General features: G+C 39.8%; 1 protein-coding gene across 1 annotated transcript; it reads left to right on the forward strand.

Annotated features, from left to right (window-relative positions):
* Positions 1 to 503: 503 nt before the first annotated feature.
* LOC146329385 (SERTA domain-containing protein 2-like) lies at positions 504 to 17,173 on the forward strand. The gene is made up of 2 exons (XM_084712072.1): positions 504 to 911; positions 15,289 to 17,173. The coding sequence occupies exon 2, from the start codon at positions 15,293 to 15,295 to the stop codon at positions 16,265 to 16,267; it is 975 nt and encodes a 324-aa protein (XP_084568198.1). The 5' UTR covers positions 504 to 911; positions 15,289 to 15,292; the 3' UTR covers positions 16,268 to 17,173.
* Positions 17,174 to 18,717: the final 1,544 nt, after the last annotated feature.

Genomic DNA, 18,717 nt, shown 5'->3' on the forward strand with positions numbered 1-18,717 from the left:
AAAGCCAAAGTGATCAGAAAAATAAACACTTAAACAACATCAGCATGATAAGATCTACCTAAGATGACATAATCTATCTGTGGGGAAAATTTATTTGTACTTTGATGGTTTTTAGTTTTGCCCACGTGTTGTGAGGCAGGATTTATGACCTGTACTGCAGCCAGCCACCAGGGGGCGACTAAGGTGCTTTGGCTCCACTTTTGAGATGTTGGCCTTGTTTGCATTTCTTTACGTTTACATTTACTTTACATTTAAACCAATCACAAACGCCTTGGGTGGAGCTGAACCCAGGAGGCAGCAATGGTGCTGCTGCAAAATACTTTTGAGGGGAAACAGGAGTCATGTTCTAGTTAGACAGTTACTTTGAAGTAACTAAATAGATTATGTTGTGTATTGCATACTTTAAGTACAATTAAAAATACAGAGTTGAAATTCTTCTCTGAAAAGTACCCCCACCCCCCTAAAAAAAAAAAAACCTACTTAATTACAGTAATTTGAGTCATTAGTGACTGAATTCTTGTCCATACAGTGTCCGTTCTGGCCACAGCTTTTATTTTGAAGTCTAACACCGGAAGTGGTGTTAATGGCGGTTCGTGCTGTCTTGACTCGCTCGGCGACACATCTCCTCCTCCTCCTCCTCCTCCTCCTGCTCCTGCTCGGTCGCTCCGCTTCGCCATTGTGTGTGTGGAGCTCGGCGAGTGTTGAGGTCGAGGCATCCGCGGGGAAGCAAACAAACACACGGACGGACTAACGGCTCGTCTCTCCTCCATGTTCTCCTCCTCCTCCTTCTCCTTCTTCTTCTCCCTCTCCTTCTTCTTCCTCCTCCGGACCGCCCGCCGCTCCGCTCCCGGCCTCACCGACGACGACACCCATGCAGCAGAGGAGACCCTGGATGGGACTCGCTTCATGTGGTGAGTGACAGACAGACAGACCGAGCAGCACCGACCGACACCTTTAAATACGGACAGAAACTTGTCTTCATGTTGCCTCAGCGGGGAGCCGTTATAAGACGTTATGCGTGGTTTGTACTGTAACTTATGGTGGTAGAAGAAGAAAGCTGCTGAGTGTTATTTAACATTTCTAATAATTATATCATAGTTCACTTCCTCTCGGTACCTTTAACCAAACAGGAGCCGGTTTTTATAGACAAATGTGATCAGAACAGCCGCTTTTCTCCCTCCCGGTCCTGTGAGGAGGCTGTGGCCGGGGGCGGGTGCCTGGTGGCCGGGCAGGTGGCGGAGAGCAGCCGGTGGCCTGGAGGTCCCGGAAGGTCTGGACAGCAGCTGCTGCTCTGACAGCTTGAAGTGAGCTCAGTGGGTCAGCAGCAGTGATTTACACTCAGCAGAGTGAAGAGACCGTCAAATCAACAAAACTTTGGCTGACAGAAGCTTTTAAATGACAATAATGTTATTTTAGCTGGTTATAATGAAGAGTTTGATGGTCAGCTGTGATTTTCTCGGACTTGTTGGACTGTTTATCTGCTGTGGTGTGACTTTAAATTCCCTAAAATGTAACTAGAGGGGATTAACATTTAGTTCATGGACATCTCATTGTACCCACTGATATTAACATATTATATTATGGCTGCAATGATTAATTGATTATTAATCAATTATCAAGTTAATCATGGCAACTATTTTTGTAATCGATTATTAGTTTGAGTAATTTTTTAAGAAAAAAAAGTCAGAGTTTCTGATTTCAGCTTGTTAAATGTGAATATTTTCTGGTTTCTATACATCTTTATGACAGTAAAATGAACACGTCTTGGTTGTTAGTAAATCAAGACATTGATCAACATTTATTAACAATTTTCTAACATTTTAAAACAAACAACTATTAAATCAATTTATTGAGAAAAACGTCAACTGATTAATCGACTATGATAATAATCATTACCTGCAACTAACCGTTATTGTCATAGGTGATTAATCAATGGGTCACTTTATTGATTAATCTATTCATAGTTGTTTGCCTATAAAAACATCAGAAAATGTTGAAAAATGTTTGTCACTGTTTCCCAGATACCAAGATGACGTCTTCAAATGTCTTGTTTTGCCCAAAACTAAGAAATATTCAATTTACTGTCATTTAAAAAGTAAAGAAACCAGAAAATATTCACATTGAAGACGCTGGAATCAGAACATTTTCACTTACTTTATTAAAAAATGACTCAAACCAGTTAATTGATTAGCAAAACAGTTGGAGATTATTTTAATAATTCTTTAATCATTGCAGTTCTGTATTCTATAATATTACTTGGGCCCGTCACGATAATTAAAGGGTAACTTCAGAGTTTTTTGACCAGAAACTCTTAGTCTTAAGATGGGATTTAAGTCTAGGTTGGTACAGAAGTATTGTAAGTAGGATTAAAGGGACAGTTCTCCCTAAAATCATAAATACTTTTTATTCCCCCGTTCTGTAGTGCTGTTTGTCCATCTACATTTTTATGTTGTCAGTTGCTGAGTTTTGCAGATATCGGCTGTAGAGTTGTCTGTCTTCTCTTCAGTATAATGGAACTAAATGGCACTCAGCCTGTGGTGCTCAAAGCACCAAAAAATATATTTAAAAAAAAAATCCAAACCAGTGTCTCTTCCCAAAAATCATTGCCCGGTTACTGAAGATAACCTGCACATCTTGTTATGAGCAGTTCCATGTAGGATCTACTTTCTTTCTGCAGTAGAATCTGCTGGGACTGTTTCCATTAGTCCACATGAAACTGCTCAGACAGCATCATGGAAAGGATCCATGCTGAGATAGACCTTTTTGTTAAAGAGTAAGATCCTTTTTGTTTTAACCAGAAACAGCTGTGTTGTCGCTCTCGCCAAACCCAACAAACTCCATTTACAGAAACAGTAATTTTAACATCGTCATCTTCGTTCAAACACAACACAAACCAAATCAAACTCACCAAAAAAGTCTTCGTCTCGTCTTTCCACTGCACCAACAATCACCAGCTCTGGTTGTTTGGTTGAAATAAACTCTCAGTTCACTCAACTCTACACACCGTTTCTCCCTCCGACGTCCGACTTCTTTCTCACTCCTCTCTTCATATTTTCACAAATAACTCTGTTTTTTGATGAGTTTTATTTTGTTTCTGTCGAGTTTGAACGTAGATGGTGACTGTGTTAAAATTAGGTGCCTTTCTCTGTCACTGCACCTGCACAAAGTGTCAAACAGAGCGTCTAAAAGTTTCCATGAAGACAAGACGCATCATGTGGACAGTAAAACATAACTAGCTTACCTTCACTTCCTCCAAGCCATTCTGTCCACGTCTTCCTCGCCACCAAACATGATGTGGCCAAGCCTGCATTATGAGCAGTAAATGAATTTTTACTCATCACCAGCGCCTAATCCTTATGTTTTAATTTGTTGATCATTTACTGGTGACATTTAGCATTCCTGTTCTGCAATTTGTCGTTGCATATCAGCCACGTTACATGCCGATACGATATATCTGCTAAAATCAGCTGATAATATCAGATGACAAATCAGGTTTTTTACTGATTGGGACTTCAACTAACAATTATTTTCATAGTTGGTCGATTATTTTCTCGATTAATTGATCGATAGTTGTTTGTTTCAGAATGTCACAGAGGAGTAAAGAATCCAGAAAATATTCACAATATTCAAATAGTTTATTAAAAAATACTCAAACCTATAAATTGATTATCAAAATAGTCTGTGATTAATTTAATGATCAATTAATCATTGTAGCTCTATTACTGATGAATCTGTTGTTGACCTTTTTAATTAATTAGCCAGTTGGGTGATTATAAATTGGGATAGAAGCAACAAGAAATGCCCAGTCGTGTATAAATTACCAAAGTAATGTCTTTAATTGAATTATCTTGTCTTTGACCTGTAGTCAAAAAGCATAAAATTTATATTGAACGACAAAGAAAATAATTAAAAAATAATCCTACAATTTTAGAAGCTGTAACCAACAATTATTTGCTTTGCTGTGACTTGATTTGCAGGATCAGTTTGTTTGAATTGAACGCATCAGTTTGACAGAAAACATTTTACTCACCGATTCAAATAAGGGCCGCATGAAGAGGAGCAGTAATGCTGAAAGGTGCATGTGGACAGTTGTGCTGTTAATTAAAAAAAACACAGATTTGCAGTAGGACCATGAACGCAGCATGTGAAAATAAGTGTCCTGGAGTTGTGTTTACACTGGTTGTGGTGACCCAGATCAGCAGCTGGGGGTCAAAGGTCAGCGTGCTGTGCGTTTCCTGGTGTGGAGTCGAGGTTTAAAGGGAAGAATGTGGCCGAGCAGCAGTTTAAAAAAAAAAAAAAGAAAAGTGGAGCAGGCGGAGTCACCAGGAGTTGCAGCAGACTGACAGACGTTCACTCCGCTCTCAGTACAATCAGCACTTTGTGTGTATTATGTAAGGCTTCGACATTGGACTCACACACTCTGCATGATGCCAGTTACACTCTTCAACTCTGATACAAGAGCTGAGTGAGACTGGGAGTCAAGAATAAGATGTTAGAGACACAGCGGGAGACGAAGCGCAGCTGTGTTTCTTCTCCCTGTGCTGCAGTGCAGTGTTTGGAAGATCAGTTGACACTTGGTTAAACAAATTCTTGATAATCAGAGCAATCGCTTGTTCAATAACGCTGAGCTTTCAGCTAAATGTTTAGCAGGTATAACATTGACCATGTTCATCAGGGCTGCAGCTATCGATTATTCTAGTAATCAAGTGTAGGGCTGCACAATTAATCGCAATCGCAGTATCCAAATCACAGAACCAGAACCAAATCACAATCTGTGTTTACCAGCAGACACTGTGATCCTCCTCCTCCTGATCAGAAAGCATGTTTTATTTCTTCAATCTGAACATGATCTGCAGACTACAGGTAGCCTACTGTTTACCTAACAGGTCATAAATGTTTTTCTCACTTCCTGTGTATTCTGAGAAGGCTGTTTGAAAATATCTGACTTGACGGCGGCTTTTTGTCACAGCTTCCTGCTGCCTGATATCATCTACTTTCCAGTTCATCTCAACTTTTCCAATTATTGCTAGCATGCAAACAAACTTCTACCTTCCTCTGAGCTTTCAGAAGCACCTTTTATTGACTGTTGTCAACAGCCAGTACAGTCTGCAGGGGCAGCACAGTTCAGTTCCTCGGTTAGTGTTTTTTTAACTGACACACAGCGTAACCTAAACTGTACATTAGGGCTGCAGCTATCGAATATTTTAGTAATCGAGTATTCTACTGAAAATTCCATCGATTAATCGAGTAATCGGATAAAACATACTTTTGTTTAGTTAAAGAGCAATTATAAATATACATGAGAAAATAAGACATTTCACCTAATAATGAACCATTGGTTTCCTTTTTTAGACAATCAATGTCTTTATTTTTAGATGCACATTGTTTAAAAACCCTGAACTTACACCAGCTGACCAAATTCACTGCCTTCACTCAAAAAACTAAGGATCTTACCAAGAAATGTTCTTATTTCTAACCTAAAAATGTCATTACACCTGATAACACACATCACTTAAAAGGTTAGGTGTTTTTCCCACGTGTTTCAATTGAACTTTCATTTGTGTCAAGCACATTTTAAGTTCTAGTTAAGTTTTAAGTTAAAGTCTTGATAAGATTTTGAGTTTTTGCAGTGTTCAAAATAAAATTATGATACCTGCTGTATTGGAGCACATTAGGCACCAGTGCTACTTGATGTTTTATCCATCAATGACTACTGAGCTAAAATTGACAACTACCCAGTTAGCTTTATTATGTTTTTATTTTTCACCCTCATCACTCTACAGCGCTGTGTTTTTACAGATTAAATAAAGCCTGTATGAAAGGCACGTTAGCCACGCGTCGACAGTAGTCATAATTAATAGAAACCTAGTCCTCCGCAGGGCTAACGTTATGTTAGCAAGGTACAGTAACGTTAATCTCATTAATTAGCGCAACGTGTCCAGCTTAAAATGCTCCCACACTTTTGACATTTTCTGCCTTTTCTTTGTGCCTTTCTCTTCGCTTTCGTCGCCTTCTTCGTCGTTACCTCTACATCCATGGTTAAAACCGAACATATCCGCCGCCTCTTTCTTCTTCCTTTACGTGCGTGACGTCAGCGTGTTGTGCCGCATTAAAAGTAGTCCGGGCGAAATACCATGCTTTGAGCTGGCAAAATTAAACGATTCCTCGAGGCAGAGAAAATTCCTCAAACATTTTTTGTAATCGAGTTACTCGAATTATTCGAGGAATCGTTTCAGCCCTACTGTACATTTACTGCCAGATTGACAACACACTACTGACCTTTTCCTCTGCTCTGTTCGCATTCACGTCACGTTTTTCCCACTCGCTCAACAACCCACTCCTGTTTTGTAAGCTTCAAACAATTTCCCAAAGGTTCTGGTACATATATTTTCTGTAACATCAGACCGAAAAGTTTAGTGACAGAAACAGAACAACTGAGTCATCAGTGACTCATGCGGCGGCTCTGCCAAGAAACTGAAAGATGAAGACACTCGTACCGGAGTTTCTATTTGAACTGGGAGCGAAAAGACGCAAACGTTTTGTTTGTGTTTCATCTTTTAACTAAAATGAGTGCTGCTGGACGCACTGTACATGATGACTCACACACACACACACACGCTCACACACACACGCTCACACACACACACACACAGCAGGGAATATCCTGCAGTGTGCTGAGGAGGCGGCAGCCGCTGCAGCAAACACACAAGATTTCTTCTCTGAGAGTAAAGTCCACCTTCACCTCCTGGACTCTCAGTTTCCCTTTAAACACAGATCACAGTTAACAGCAGCAGCAATAAGGAGCAGCTTTGTCTCATAGTTTTATAGCCACAATGTAAAGTTTTTACTAATAATATGGAAATAAAATGCAAAGTTAAAGTGAGCGAGCAGAGCCAAGTTTTTTTAAAAATCAGTTTTGTGTGTAAAAATAGTAAGTTTATCTTTTATTTTCGTGTTCAGTTACCATGCAGCAACAGAAAAGTCACGTGAAAGTGTCACGTGGAAACAAAAAGTTTGATCCATAGATTATAGATCATGGTTTTAAATCAAAGAAAATTTCTCCGTCTTTCTCTGAGTGCTGCAAATGAAAGCTTGACTTTAAACAGGTCATTCAGCAGCAGCATGTTCCTGCATGTCAGGCTGAGCAGTGTGAGCACACACACACACACACACACACACACACACACACACACACACACACACACACGTGCACACAGTTAGTCAGTCAGACAAACAGACTGTTTTAAACTGTCCGAAAGACTGAAGAATGTTGTCTTTCAGGACACCTCAAATTTCAGAGGAAGAAACCCACAAAAAGCATCTTCTCAGGAAGCACTGACCTGAGGACAAACAAACTCACAAACTAATGCTGATGAATTGGTAACACTGTCAACCAGAGCTGCAACAAGAATAATCAACCGCCAACAATTGTGATGATCGATTAATCACTTTGAGCCACTTTTTAATAAGAAAAGGCCAAACACTCTGATTTCAGCGTCTCAGATGTGAATGTGTCCTGGTTCCTTTGGTCCTCTGACAGTAAACTGAATATCTTTGGGTTGTGAATAAAACAAGACATTTGAATGTTTCACTATTTTCTGATATTTTATAGAACAAACAACTAATCAATTAATTGAGAAAATACTCCTCTTTCAACTCTGGACACGTGAAGATGTTTGTCTCTTATTGACATGTTACTGAGGAAAAATGAAGCTTTTTCCAAAAAGTTGGATTTGGTGTTGTAAGATTACTTTTTTTTTTTTTTTTGCAGTATTATTGATATCATACTTGAGTTATAATTATATGAAAACAATACTTTTTGATACTGACCTCTACAGCAAATCTATGTATAACATGCTTACTGCAAAAATATTATTTTTTTGACATTTTAAAGTAAATGATTAACCAATTAATCGTGAAAATAAATGTCAGATCAATCAGTAATGAATGGTATAGTATGTTTGAGCAGCTGAAGAATCAGAGCTGTTCTTTGTTTTTGTTGTAACAGTGATGTCTGTTGGATTTTGGTTCAGTCAAAGCTGTGAAATGTTAAATAATTCATCTCTGGTCACTAAACCTGAGCCTTTCTGACCTTCAGTTGCACAAACTACAAGTTATATGAACTTCTTCTAAAAAATATATCAGTTATCTTATCTGTATCAGCCATGAGAAGCAGGTAATTATCAGGAAGCTGTATCGGCACAAAAAAAACCCATATTGTGCATCCCTACTTAATGTACACATTTTCTCTAAAGTAACTAATGTCATAAGTTCTCAAATAGTGCAAACATATAATGATCTTATATAATATGATGCATAACCGTTTTGTAGGGATGACTGTTGGTGTTTTCACAAAATATTAACACAGAGAATTTTCAGTATTCTGGATATAATATTGGAAAAGGCAAATTAAAGCCAGAACAGTCCGGAGGTGTTTCAGAAAATTACATTACTGTAGTGGAGCCTTTAAAACCAAGAAACACACAACACAAACAGAACGATATCTAAAATCTAAGATGATGTCTGATCTAATATGATATTGATATACTGCTCAGTCCCAGTCCAGTGTATCATGGGTAAAAAACAGGCAACTCATCACAGAGCTGGAAACAGAATATTTGGTATTTTTGCTTATTTGATAATCAAAAACAGCTGCTTTCAGGCGTAAAAAACTGGCTTCACAAGAATGTATGATTAAGTGACTTGATGCAGCTCAGTAATAATCTTTTTTTAAATTTTTTCCTTTATGAAACGAGGCAAATCATGAAGAACAAATTCTTATTTACAGCGGCAGCCTGGTGAGATTTACTGCCACACGTGCCACAAAAAGATGCTGCTGCATCAGACACCATTTACACCTGGTATTAAAATTCAATCTTTGTTCGGATAAATTAGCTAAATAAGAAAAAAAAAATTGGATAAGAGCTTTTTTTCTTTCTGTGATCTGATACCAACCAGACAAGTAAAAACTCTACACAGCGTCCACAGGATGCAGCTCCTGTAAAATCTGCACTGCAGGAGTCTGAGTTTGTCAAGAGGGAAAAAAGAAAAAGAAACAAAGATGGCGGGCGGGTGGGCGGGCGGTCGGCGGTGTGCTGCTGGCTGTCATCAGGATGACTAAACACTGAAGCCTGCTGAGCAAGAAAATTCCTGTGAAGGAGGCAGCTGCTGCTCAGTGAAACAGCTCCACACAGTGTGAACGTAGTAACAAGCCTCCCTCACTGCGTTAACACAAAGAGAGACACTGTCGCTGAGAAGTCACAGGTTTGATACCAAAGTCTCTCTTTACATGTAAAGTCCGGCTGCTGGTAGTTTTATGTCTCTGATCTTACATGAGAATGGTGTGTTTGTTTCATTTCGGCTCAAACAGCTGATTTACACACATGTCCTGACTTGTGTCACACAGTCACATGACCCGTTTGGTGGCCAGTAGTAGTCAGCGTACAAACCATGAGGCTGGACCGGTCTGAGCTCTCTGCTGTGATTAATCCTAATAACCAGTCGCTGGCGTGTGAATGATTTTTCTCAGGTGCGTCAGTGGTTTTATTTGGTGTCCACACAGTTTAAAGTGTGAGAGTTTTATCTGGACTGATAAAGAAAGAAATGCTGCAGAATATCATGAAACAAACTAATAATCTGTACCAACGTCTGCAAATTGTCATAGAATACATTTTGAGGCAAAAATACCAAACATTTGGTTGTTTAAGCCTCTCAGATGTGACAATTTGCTGCTCTCCTATTGTCTGTTTGATCATAAACTGAATATTTCTGGATTTTGGACTGTTGGTTGGACAAATTTGAATTTAAGCTGTAATGGACATCTGTCACTTTTTTTATAGACTAAACAGGAGGCCTGCCCTCGACTAAAGGCCTTCGTGGTTGACCAGTAATTATCAGTTTAAGCCATTAGTCGACCAGTTGTCGTATGTTTATAATGTTAATTTAGTTATTTAAATACATATTTTTTGGGGCACAAAGGAAGCTGCCCATTTAATGCTCTCGACACGAGTGGTAATGACTCTGAATGTGTCAGAACAACCAGCAGACTGAACATTTACTTAATTTATTTCAACACAGTATAACATCACACAAGTCTCGTTTAAAACACACGAATGAATAACTACAAACTTTACTAAACTGCTAACAGAGCTAACATGCTAATGGCAGCTACAGCACAGTTCTTCTTCTTTTAATGGTGACTTTCTACTAGGTGGAACATCATATCCACCTGCTGTCATGTTCTACAGCTCAGGGAGCAGCAGAAAATGTGGTCAACAAAGATGTTTTTGAACAGTTTAGTTGAGTATCAGGGAGCAGCCCTACAGAACAGTACAACTGTTAGTTGCAGCCGGGGATGTCACAATGACTGAAATTTATTTGATACCAATGCCAACGAAATTCCTCCATTCTCAATACCTAATTGATTACCACGGTAAAAAATGGGGCTGCTCAATTAATCACAGTGCTTTTGAAACAAAACAGACAAAGTAGCATCATAATTAAGTTCTGCAGAGACGTCCTGAATGACAAATCTTCTCCAGATGTATGATAATATGTGTGTTTGGTTCACACCCAAACAAATGTCCTATCATCATGAAATTTTTTTCAGTAAAAATAAAAACTGTGATGCAAAAATGATCATTCCCACTAATTGTATCACAATTGAAGTTTCAGTCAAAATAATCACGTATAACTATTTTTCCATATCGTGCAGCCCTAGTTAAAAAAAAAAAAAAAAACCATTTAAAAAATTCAACCTTCATTCTTTTTCTGGGCCACAAGAACAAAAGTCTGAGATATTTACCAAGTCTGACACAAATCACTGTGAGAGCAAAACTCACCGCCACGATGACAAACCATTAGTTTTATTTGTTTAAAATGCAAACATTATATTTTAATAGGAGATGACAGTAATATGACTTACAGGTAATATCCAAATATTTTAGGCTGTTCTGTGATATATGATTTATATCTACATACACACATTTCCTTTAAAATAACATGCTGTAAATTCTGAAATGGTGCAAACATATGATCACATAGAATATGATGCATTGCTGTAGATTAAAGTGCCCACCATTGGTGCTTAGAGTTTACTGTAATGCAGCCTTTAAAAGCAGGAAAAGACACGCGTGTCATTTCATGATATAATGATGTTCAAAATCAGACGATTAATCAGAAATGAAATTAATCTGTCGCTGCAGCCCCACCGCGAACAAACACAACATTAAATGCAGCCTAAAATTTAAAAGAATTCATGTTTTCATAAAAGAAGGAGATTCAGGTAGTTGAGGTCACCTGGTCATGTGTTTTTTGAGGTCATGTGATCACATGGGTCACATTATACTGAGACTTCAGTCTGTTCTCAGAGAGCAGAGCTGCTGTAACACAACACCACCTCCAACAGTTTACTCAGTGGAAAGGTATGTGAGTCCACACACACACACACACACACACACACACACACAGACACACACACACACACCTGACGTGTCAGATCTAAAGACTTTGTTTTTTCCCACAAATGAAGCTTTTCTGAAACTATTTTTGGATTTTTACTTCATCAGACAGACAGCTGACAGAGGGGGAGGGTGGGGAGGAAGAGGGGGGGCGTATCTGAACCTCAGACAGCTGATCCAGAGTCAGTCTTTACCACAAGATAAAGGTTTGGTTTGTAAGGACTCACAGTTAGGTAAGACTTTATCTTAGCTTAATCAGAAGTAGGGCTGTACAATTACTGAAAACATTACTGAAACAACCCTGTGGTAAAAAAAAAAAAAAAAAAGTCATTACGATTATTTTGCAATATGCGATATGATTAGTGAAAATGATCAGTTTTGCGTCACAATTTTCATCTTCAGTGAAAAAAACCCTGATTAAAATCGTGATGATGTGATATTTATTGAGGTTTGAATCAAACAAACTTGTTTTCTTTCATCTGGAGAAGAAGATGTTTATTTCAGGTCATCTCTGCAGCTCTACATGACCTCATAATGATGTTTTCTCACATTTTTCCATTAAAAAAAATGCAATTTGACTCTGGTTCTGCAATTTGGATATTGCACTTGGCCATATTGCAGTTTTATTGTGATTTGTGGTGCAGCCTCTGGATACGTTTGCAGAGTTATGTTGGTGCACAATCCACATTGAAAAGGTCTGGTTTCATTACGGCTCAAAAGTTCACTACATAAACCACCAAACTGGTAATCTGTGAAATTCTCCTGTCGTTAGACGCCAACAAACATCACATCTTCACAATTTTTCTTGTTGTCTTTTCTTGTTTTGAGTAAAAATGAAGATGTTAATGCAAGAATGATCATCTCATCTCACTAATCGTGTTGCATATTGAAATCACAGTCTCAGTCAAAATAATCACAATATGACTTTTTTTTTTTTTTACCATATCATGCAGCTCTATTAAAATTAAAATATATAATACTCTATAATAAAGTTATTTGTTTAAGAGAACAGCCTTCTGGGTTTGTTGACACACTGGTGCACAATCCACATTGAAAAAATATGTTTTTATTCCAGCTCAGAAATTCAGTATATTGTTAATTTGTGAATCTTTCCCCTTTAAAATAGGCGTCATCTCAGAAATCCTTTATTGGTCGGGCTCTATATATTTAAATCTAATTGATTTGTGGCCTTAAAATCCGAAGTCAGATTGAATCGTGACGCCACCAAACAGACACCAACAAATGTCACATCGTCATGATTTGAATTGTATATTCCAGTTTATAATGAAAGTTGTGATACAAAAATGATCCGCTAACCGTGAATCATATCACGTCACAAAATAATCGCTCGTATCATTACACAGACAAACAGACAGACGTCGTGTGCGTCCTCCCCCCACGTCTGTCTCTCCTCACCTCCTCACCTCGTCCTCTCTGGCTGTCGGAGCAGATGAACCCTCTGAGGGGCCCCGCAGTGAGGAGGAGGAGGAGGAGGGAGAGCTGATGAATAATCATGTATGAGAAGGAGTGTGTGTGTGTGTGTGTGTGTGTGTGTGCGCTGTTTAATTCAGTCTCTGTGAGCACTTTCAGCCTCCTGTTGGCTGAGTAATGGAGAGGTCACAGGTCCAAACCCCCCACAGACCTGCAGCCCAACAGCTGCCTTCATCAGAACTACTTTGAAAAAGTTTAGAAAATCTCAGATTTCCGCCTCTTACAGGTGAATATTTTCTGGTTTCTTTACTTCCTCTCTGACAGCAAACTGAATATCTTTTGGGTCGTGTAAAAAATAAGACGTGAGGACGACTTTGGGAAACACTGATCGACACTTTCTGACATTTTATGGATCAAAGAGTTGAGAAAGTTAGTGTCACAGTATAAAGTATAAAGTACAGTTGTGTTACAATTGTACGTAAGTCTAGTACTTGAGTAAAATGTGATTGTTACACAGTGGACTGTTATACTGTATACTTTTCAGCCTTTATAGGCCAGACAATTAATGGAGAAAATAATTGTTTGATCGATCAATAATGACAATAAATATCGATCATCCTGCCACTTATTCAGCAGGTTTTAAACTGATCAATCTAAACCCTGGAAGTGAAAGTGAAAGTGAGCTCACATTAAAAAAAAAAACGGTGAACCCACAACCAGGACAGGCAGTGTAGGTCCTTTTGAAGTTAATCTGAGTAATCAGTTCTCTGTTTACTTTGTTTTTAGGTCACATTTCATCACTTCCACTCACTCGGCTTCATTAAGGACGTTGCAGCTCAGAGCGATAGTTTGCAGGTCAGGTTTTTTATCTGGCCTCCCTCGTGCGCAAGAACAATTTGTATAAACTGAAACCATAAAAACCTGCAGGACTGTGGGTTTGTTGTTGGTGTAAAAAAAAAATCAGAGTTTTCTTCCAGTCCGAGAGGAAAAGGTCAAATTGAATCATGGATTTGGATTTAAGCCCCTAAACAGCATTATAATAAAGTCCTGCAGAGTCCCGGCCTACAAATCTTGTTGTAATGTAAGAAAACATGTTTGTTTGGACGCTCGTGTCTTAATTAAATAGACAATTTTTGTATTTATCTCAGCCTCCATTACGACACACCCAGGATTTACTCTTTTGATGCTCCAGTTGGTGCCGTTTCACAATTTGCCAGTGTTCTTTTCAGTACCCATCTTGAAATAAAGTATGTGCAAAACGTAAGTGTTTGATGTTTTCACTCGTGAGAAGAAACGATGATCGGTCAGATTTGTGGAAAAGTTGTGGAGTTTGGACAAAATTTCAGGGTCGCACAGAATTCACAGGGCTTTGTTGAATTTGTGTGAATTGTTGCCATGGCAACCTGGAGGGACTGTCTAATATACGTCTCTTTAAAAGGGAACCGTTTTATTTCACAAGACAAAAACACAAAACAGAAAATCTTGTGGGACTGAAAATCGAGCAAAGGGAGATTTTAGGAGCCCTGGCTGCTCACGCAAGGTGTCGAAGCTGTGTGTGTGTGTGTGTGTGTGTGTGTGTGTGTGTGTGTGTGTGTGTGTGTGTGTGCGCGCGCTTTGTTCAGTAATTCAGTTGTCAGGACGGAAGTCGCCTGTTTCCTGTGTTTTGTTGTTCAGGGAGTCAGAAGGTGTCACACTCTCACCCAATCAGCTGACTGCAGCTCACATGGGAGCAGGTCAGCTGACTGTTCACACACACACACACACACACACACACACACACACACACACACACTTCTCATCACAGTTTGTGAGGAAGTCTCTCAGTTTTTTGGAAACCTGTGACTCGTCCATCACTTCAGTTTTTGCGTGTCCTTCAGTCGTGTAACACGCAGCTCTTTCTCACTTCCAGTCGTTCTTCGTGTGTTTCAGCTGAACTCAGTCTGAAGGTTTGAAGACGTGCAGTCGGACATGTTTGCTCAAAGGCACCTGTACAGCAGCTGTTCCCCTCTCAGATTTCCCCTGTAGATCAGGGGGTTTCAAACCAGTGACTTTCCTGTCACAAGACTGCCTGTCTGTGAAGTTTAGGTGACTTTCTGTCATCTTTCGTTTTCTGTTTTTATTCCTCCTCAGTTTTGCTCCGATTGATGCTTCAGATCTTCCTTCAGTCTCTTTCCTATTAAAGGGTTTTTTGGGGTTTTCAATTAGTTGTCAACTATTAAATTAATCTCACTTGATTCGCAGCTGAGAGCAGGAATCCGTCCTCTGAACCTTGAAGTTGGCAGATGTGTTTTAGTTTTATTGACTTTTTCTGTCATTTTTTGTTAAAAACGTGCAAATAAACCTAAAAATGTTGTCCAGGTTTGACGTCGTCTGAACGGTTTCTGTCTCTGATCCACAGATTTATGTTGGGTAACGGGGTGAAGCGGAAACTGGAAGAGGATGAGGATGGTTTGGAGGAAGACAGCCGTCCTCTGGCGGTCGGCGGCATGTCGCAGGCGTCCTACACCCTGCAGCGCCAGACGGTGCTCAACATGTCGCTCATGAAGCTGTACGGTCCGCGGATGGGCGCTGATCTCGGCCTGCAGCGCCGAGTCCTCATCAACAACATCATTCGTCGCATCCACGACGACTTCAGGCAGGAAGGCGGCGCCGGCGCCGTCTTCTTCTCTGCCACACCACCTGCTGGTGCTGCCGCCGCCGCCGCCACCCAAGAGGATGACGGCTACCGTCAACCTCCGCCTGCTCCACCGTCCTTCAGCATCCTCTCGTCGTCGCTGTCGGGACTGACAGCGCTGGACTCCTGTCTGACTCCTGCCTCGCTGCTGGAGGAGGACCTACCCATGTTCTTCACCTTGCCGCCGCCCTCCTCCTCCGCCCAACTCCACCACCTGCACCACTCCCTGAGGCCGCCACCGCCCTCGCCGTCACCCAAAGACAGCTTCTCCTCAGCCCTGGAGGAGATCGAGGAGCTCTGTCCGTCGTCTTCTTCCCGGCCAGCGTCGCCGCCTCCTGCTCGGGTTCTGTTTGATGTTGTCATGAAGGAAGAGGGGCGGAGCTTTCAGGAGGTGGAGACCAGGTCTGAGAAACCTGCTCCACCTCCTCTTCCTCCCTCCTCGTCCTCCCCGGGCTCCTTCCTGACTGACTTCGCCCTGGACGACGTCCTCTTCACAGACATTGACACCTCCATGTACGACCTCGGCCCCTGCACGCCGCCGTCGGCAGCGCCGCCATCCAAGATGGCCCCCGTCGTGATGGCCGATGACCTTGTCCGTTCGATGTCAGGGTACGGCCCCGCGGGGCCCGGCGCTCAGAACCAGCCCTTTAAAATGGACCTGGCTGAGCTGGACCACATCATGGAGGTGCTGGTGGGCAGCTGAGAGGACGAGGAGGAAACTTTTTCTAACTTTTTCTTAATTTTGTACAGTTTTAAAGCGACGGCGTACTTCACACTGGCCTTATTCTGGAGGATTCAAGCTGCTGCGTGTAGAGTTTTAACATCAGTCAGTTGTTAGGAGATTAATCCTGAGACGGTTTATTTACCTGAGGCGTGTTTCATGGTTTGGTCTCATGTAGAGAAATCTGCTCCCTTTAGTGAACAGCTGGAGGCGCTGTTGTTTCAGAAGAGACAGATGGCACAACTACAGACACTTCTATTAATGTGAACTGTCCCTGGTAAACTAAACCAGAAATAACCGACATTTTAGCCAACATGCCGCCACTGGTCAGTTACTACGGAAACCATAAACGGCCATAAATCTCAAGATCACAAGTTATTGTTTTTATTATTTTGTTATCTTGAGATAACAAAGCCCATTTTCTCGTGTTAACAAAGCTTGTCGTCTTGAGAAAATCTCGAGATAAAGACACTTTGTTTTCTCATGACAGTTTCTGGATAACAAAGCTTTTATTCTTGTGATAATCATCCAATAACAAAGCTAATTTTTTCATGATAATCTCAAGATAACAAAGCTCTTTTTCTAGCAATAATCTCAAAATCAAAAGCTTAGTTTCTTGTGATAATCTCAGAATAAACAAAGCATGTTTTCTCGTGATAATCTTCAAACAAAACAAATCTTATTTTCTTGTTATAATCTCCAGATAACAAGGCTTGTTTTTTTTGTGATAATCCCGAGATAACAAAAGCTTTGTTTTCTTATGATAACAGGTTAATTTATCAACATGAAAACTAGCTTTGTTTGTCTTGATTAACAAAAATGAATCATCTCTTATCACGAGAAAACAAGATAATGTGTAAATTAACTTGATATCTCGGGATAACAGCTTCCGTTTCTTTAAACTTTATTTCTTCTTTCCTCTGTCAAGTTGAACACGAGGAAGAAATGAATGAGGGTTTATTTCCATTGAAATGAGCTGATTTTACTGCAGAATTTTCTCTTTTAAATGGCGGTGTGAGCAGGTGTTTAACATGCGACGTGGTCACAGGCAGAGTTAAAGTATTGGACTGTAACTGTGCTGCACACTGAGGATCCACCGTGTGAATCTTTTCCCTCACAGACGTGAAGCTCAGTCTTCGTCTTCCAGTGAACTCAGGTTGAGCTCCAGGTTCAATAACACCAGTGTGAAGTACTGACCTGTTTTCTACCGCTGTCCAACAATTGTAAGAAACTAAATCTCCAGAGATTTTTCTACCGTCTGTGCATGTTTTTACAAATGAGAAATCTCTACAGCATTTATGAAAAACAGAACGATTCAGTGCCTTTTAGACTTTTATCGCGTCACGTCTCGCTGTTGCTCGTCACGTAGCAATACGAACGCCGGAGGAAGTTTTATTCCAAAATGCAGTTTAACAACCCAAAATTCATTCTTTTCATGTAATATCTTTAAAATCGAGGATGCAGCCTGCAGAATTTTATTTTGTCGACAAAGAATATGAAAGTCTTTTTAAAAACAGGAACACAACGTGTGTTGAGCTGTTTATCTATTTGTTGTAGGTTTGGAAATGAAAAGTGTAAATGATGAGTCTGCTGTGGTTCAGTTTTCTTCTTATTGTCAACAAATCCAATGAAAAAAAGACCAAAACCAGCAACGTGTTCCCAGACTACAGTTTCTTTTAATTTTACATTTTCAAGTTGGAATTTCATTTTGAGAAAAAGGTCAAATGTTACTTCAGTTTTATTCTCAAAATGCAGAAAAAGAAACTAAAATCTTCCTCCTCTGCTTTATTTTTCTTAAACCTGGCACTGATGTGGAAACTCAACCTTTTGACTTAATTCTGGAAAAGCAAAGTAAAATCAGAAATCTTCCTTTTGTTCGGCTCCTTTTCATCGGATTTGATTAGAAGAAAAAAATAATGTCACCAGACTTCAAATGTTTCTTGTTTCAAACTTAATTTATCAGTTTTCTCTGTTGAGAAATCAGGGTAACAAAAATCACTGCTGCTGCTTCTGATTGGTTGGTTGGTTGGTACAGTTTGTCACTGTTGCTGGGTAAAAACTGGCAGCTTTAGTAGCACAGAATCTCATTGGTTGAGTCAAACTTCGATAAGGACTGAAGTGAGTGCAAATTTACTGACTGGAAATCAAATGGGAAAGAGTGAACTCAAATATAAATACTGATTTAAAAACATAGAAACGATAATAACTTTAGTTTTTGGTTAATGTTCATGGCGTTAGCATTTTAGATAACTAGCCTAACTATAGTTAACTACAACCTAGTATGGCTGTTTTAACCTCAAAGGTTAGCAAAGATAATTAGCTACAAAGAATTAGTAGAAAACAACAAAATGTACGTCGACAATTTTTACTCCAAGTGCAATAAACACGACAGCGTGTTATATCCACTGTAGTGAAAAAAAAAAAAAAGTAAA

The sequence above is a fragment of the Lutjanus erythropterus genome, chromosome 3 (genome assembly GCF_056507025.1).
Source record: "Lutjanus erythropterus isolate fLutEry1 chromosome 3, fLutEry1.hap2, whole genome shotgun sequence".
Taxonomy (NCBI): domain Eukaryota; kingdom Metazoa; phylum Chordata; class Actinopteri; order Lutjaniformes; family Lutjanidae; genus Lutjanus; species Lutjanus erythropterus.

Bases quoted from the DNA above. Each gene is read 5' to 3' on its own strand.
- LOC146329385 (XM_084712072.1), top strand. From the start codon at position 15,293: ATGTTGGGTAACGGGGTGAAGCGGAAACTGGAAGAGGATGAGGATGGT.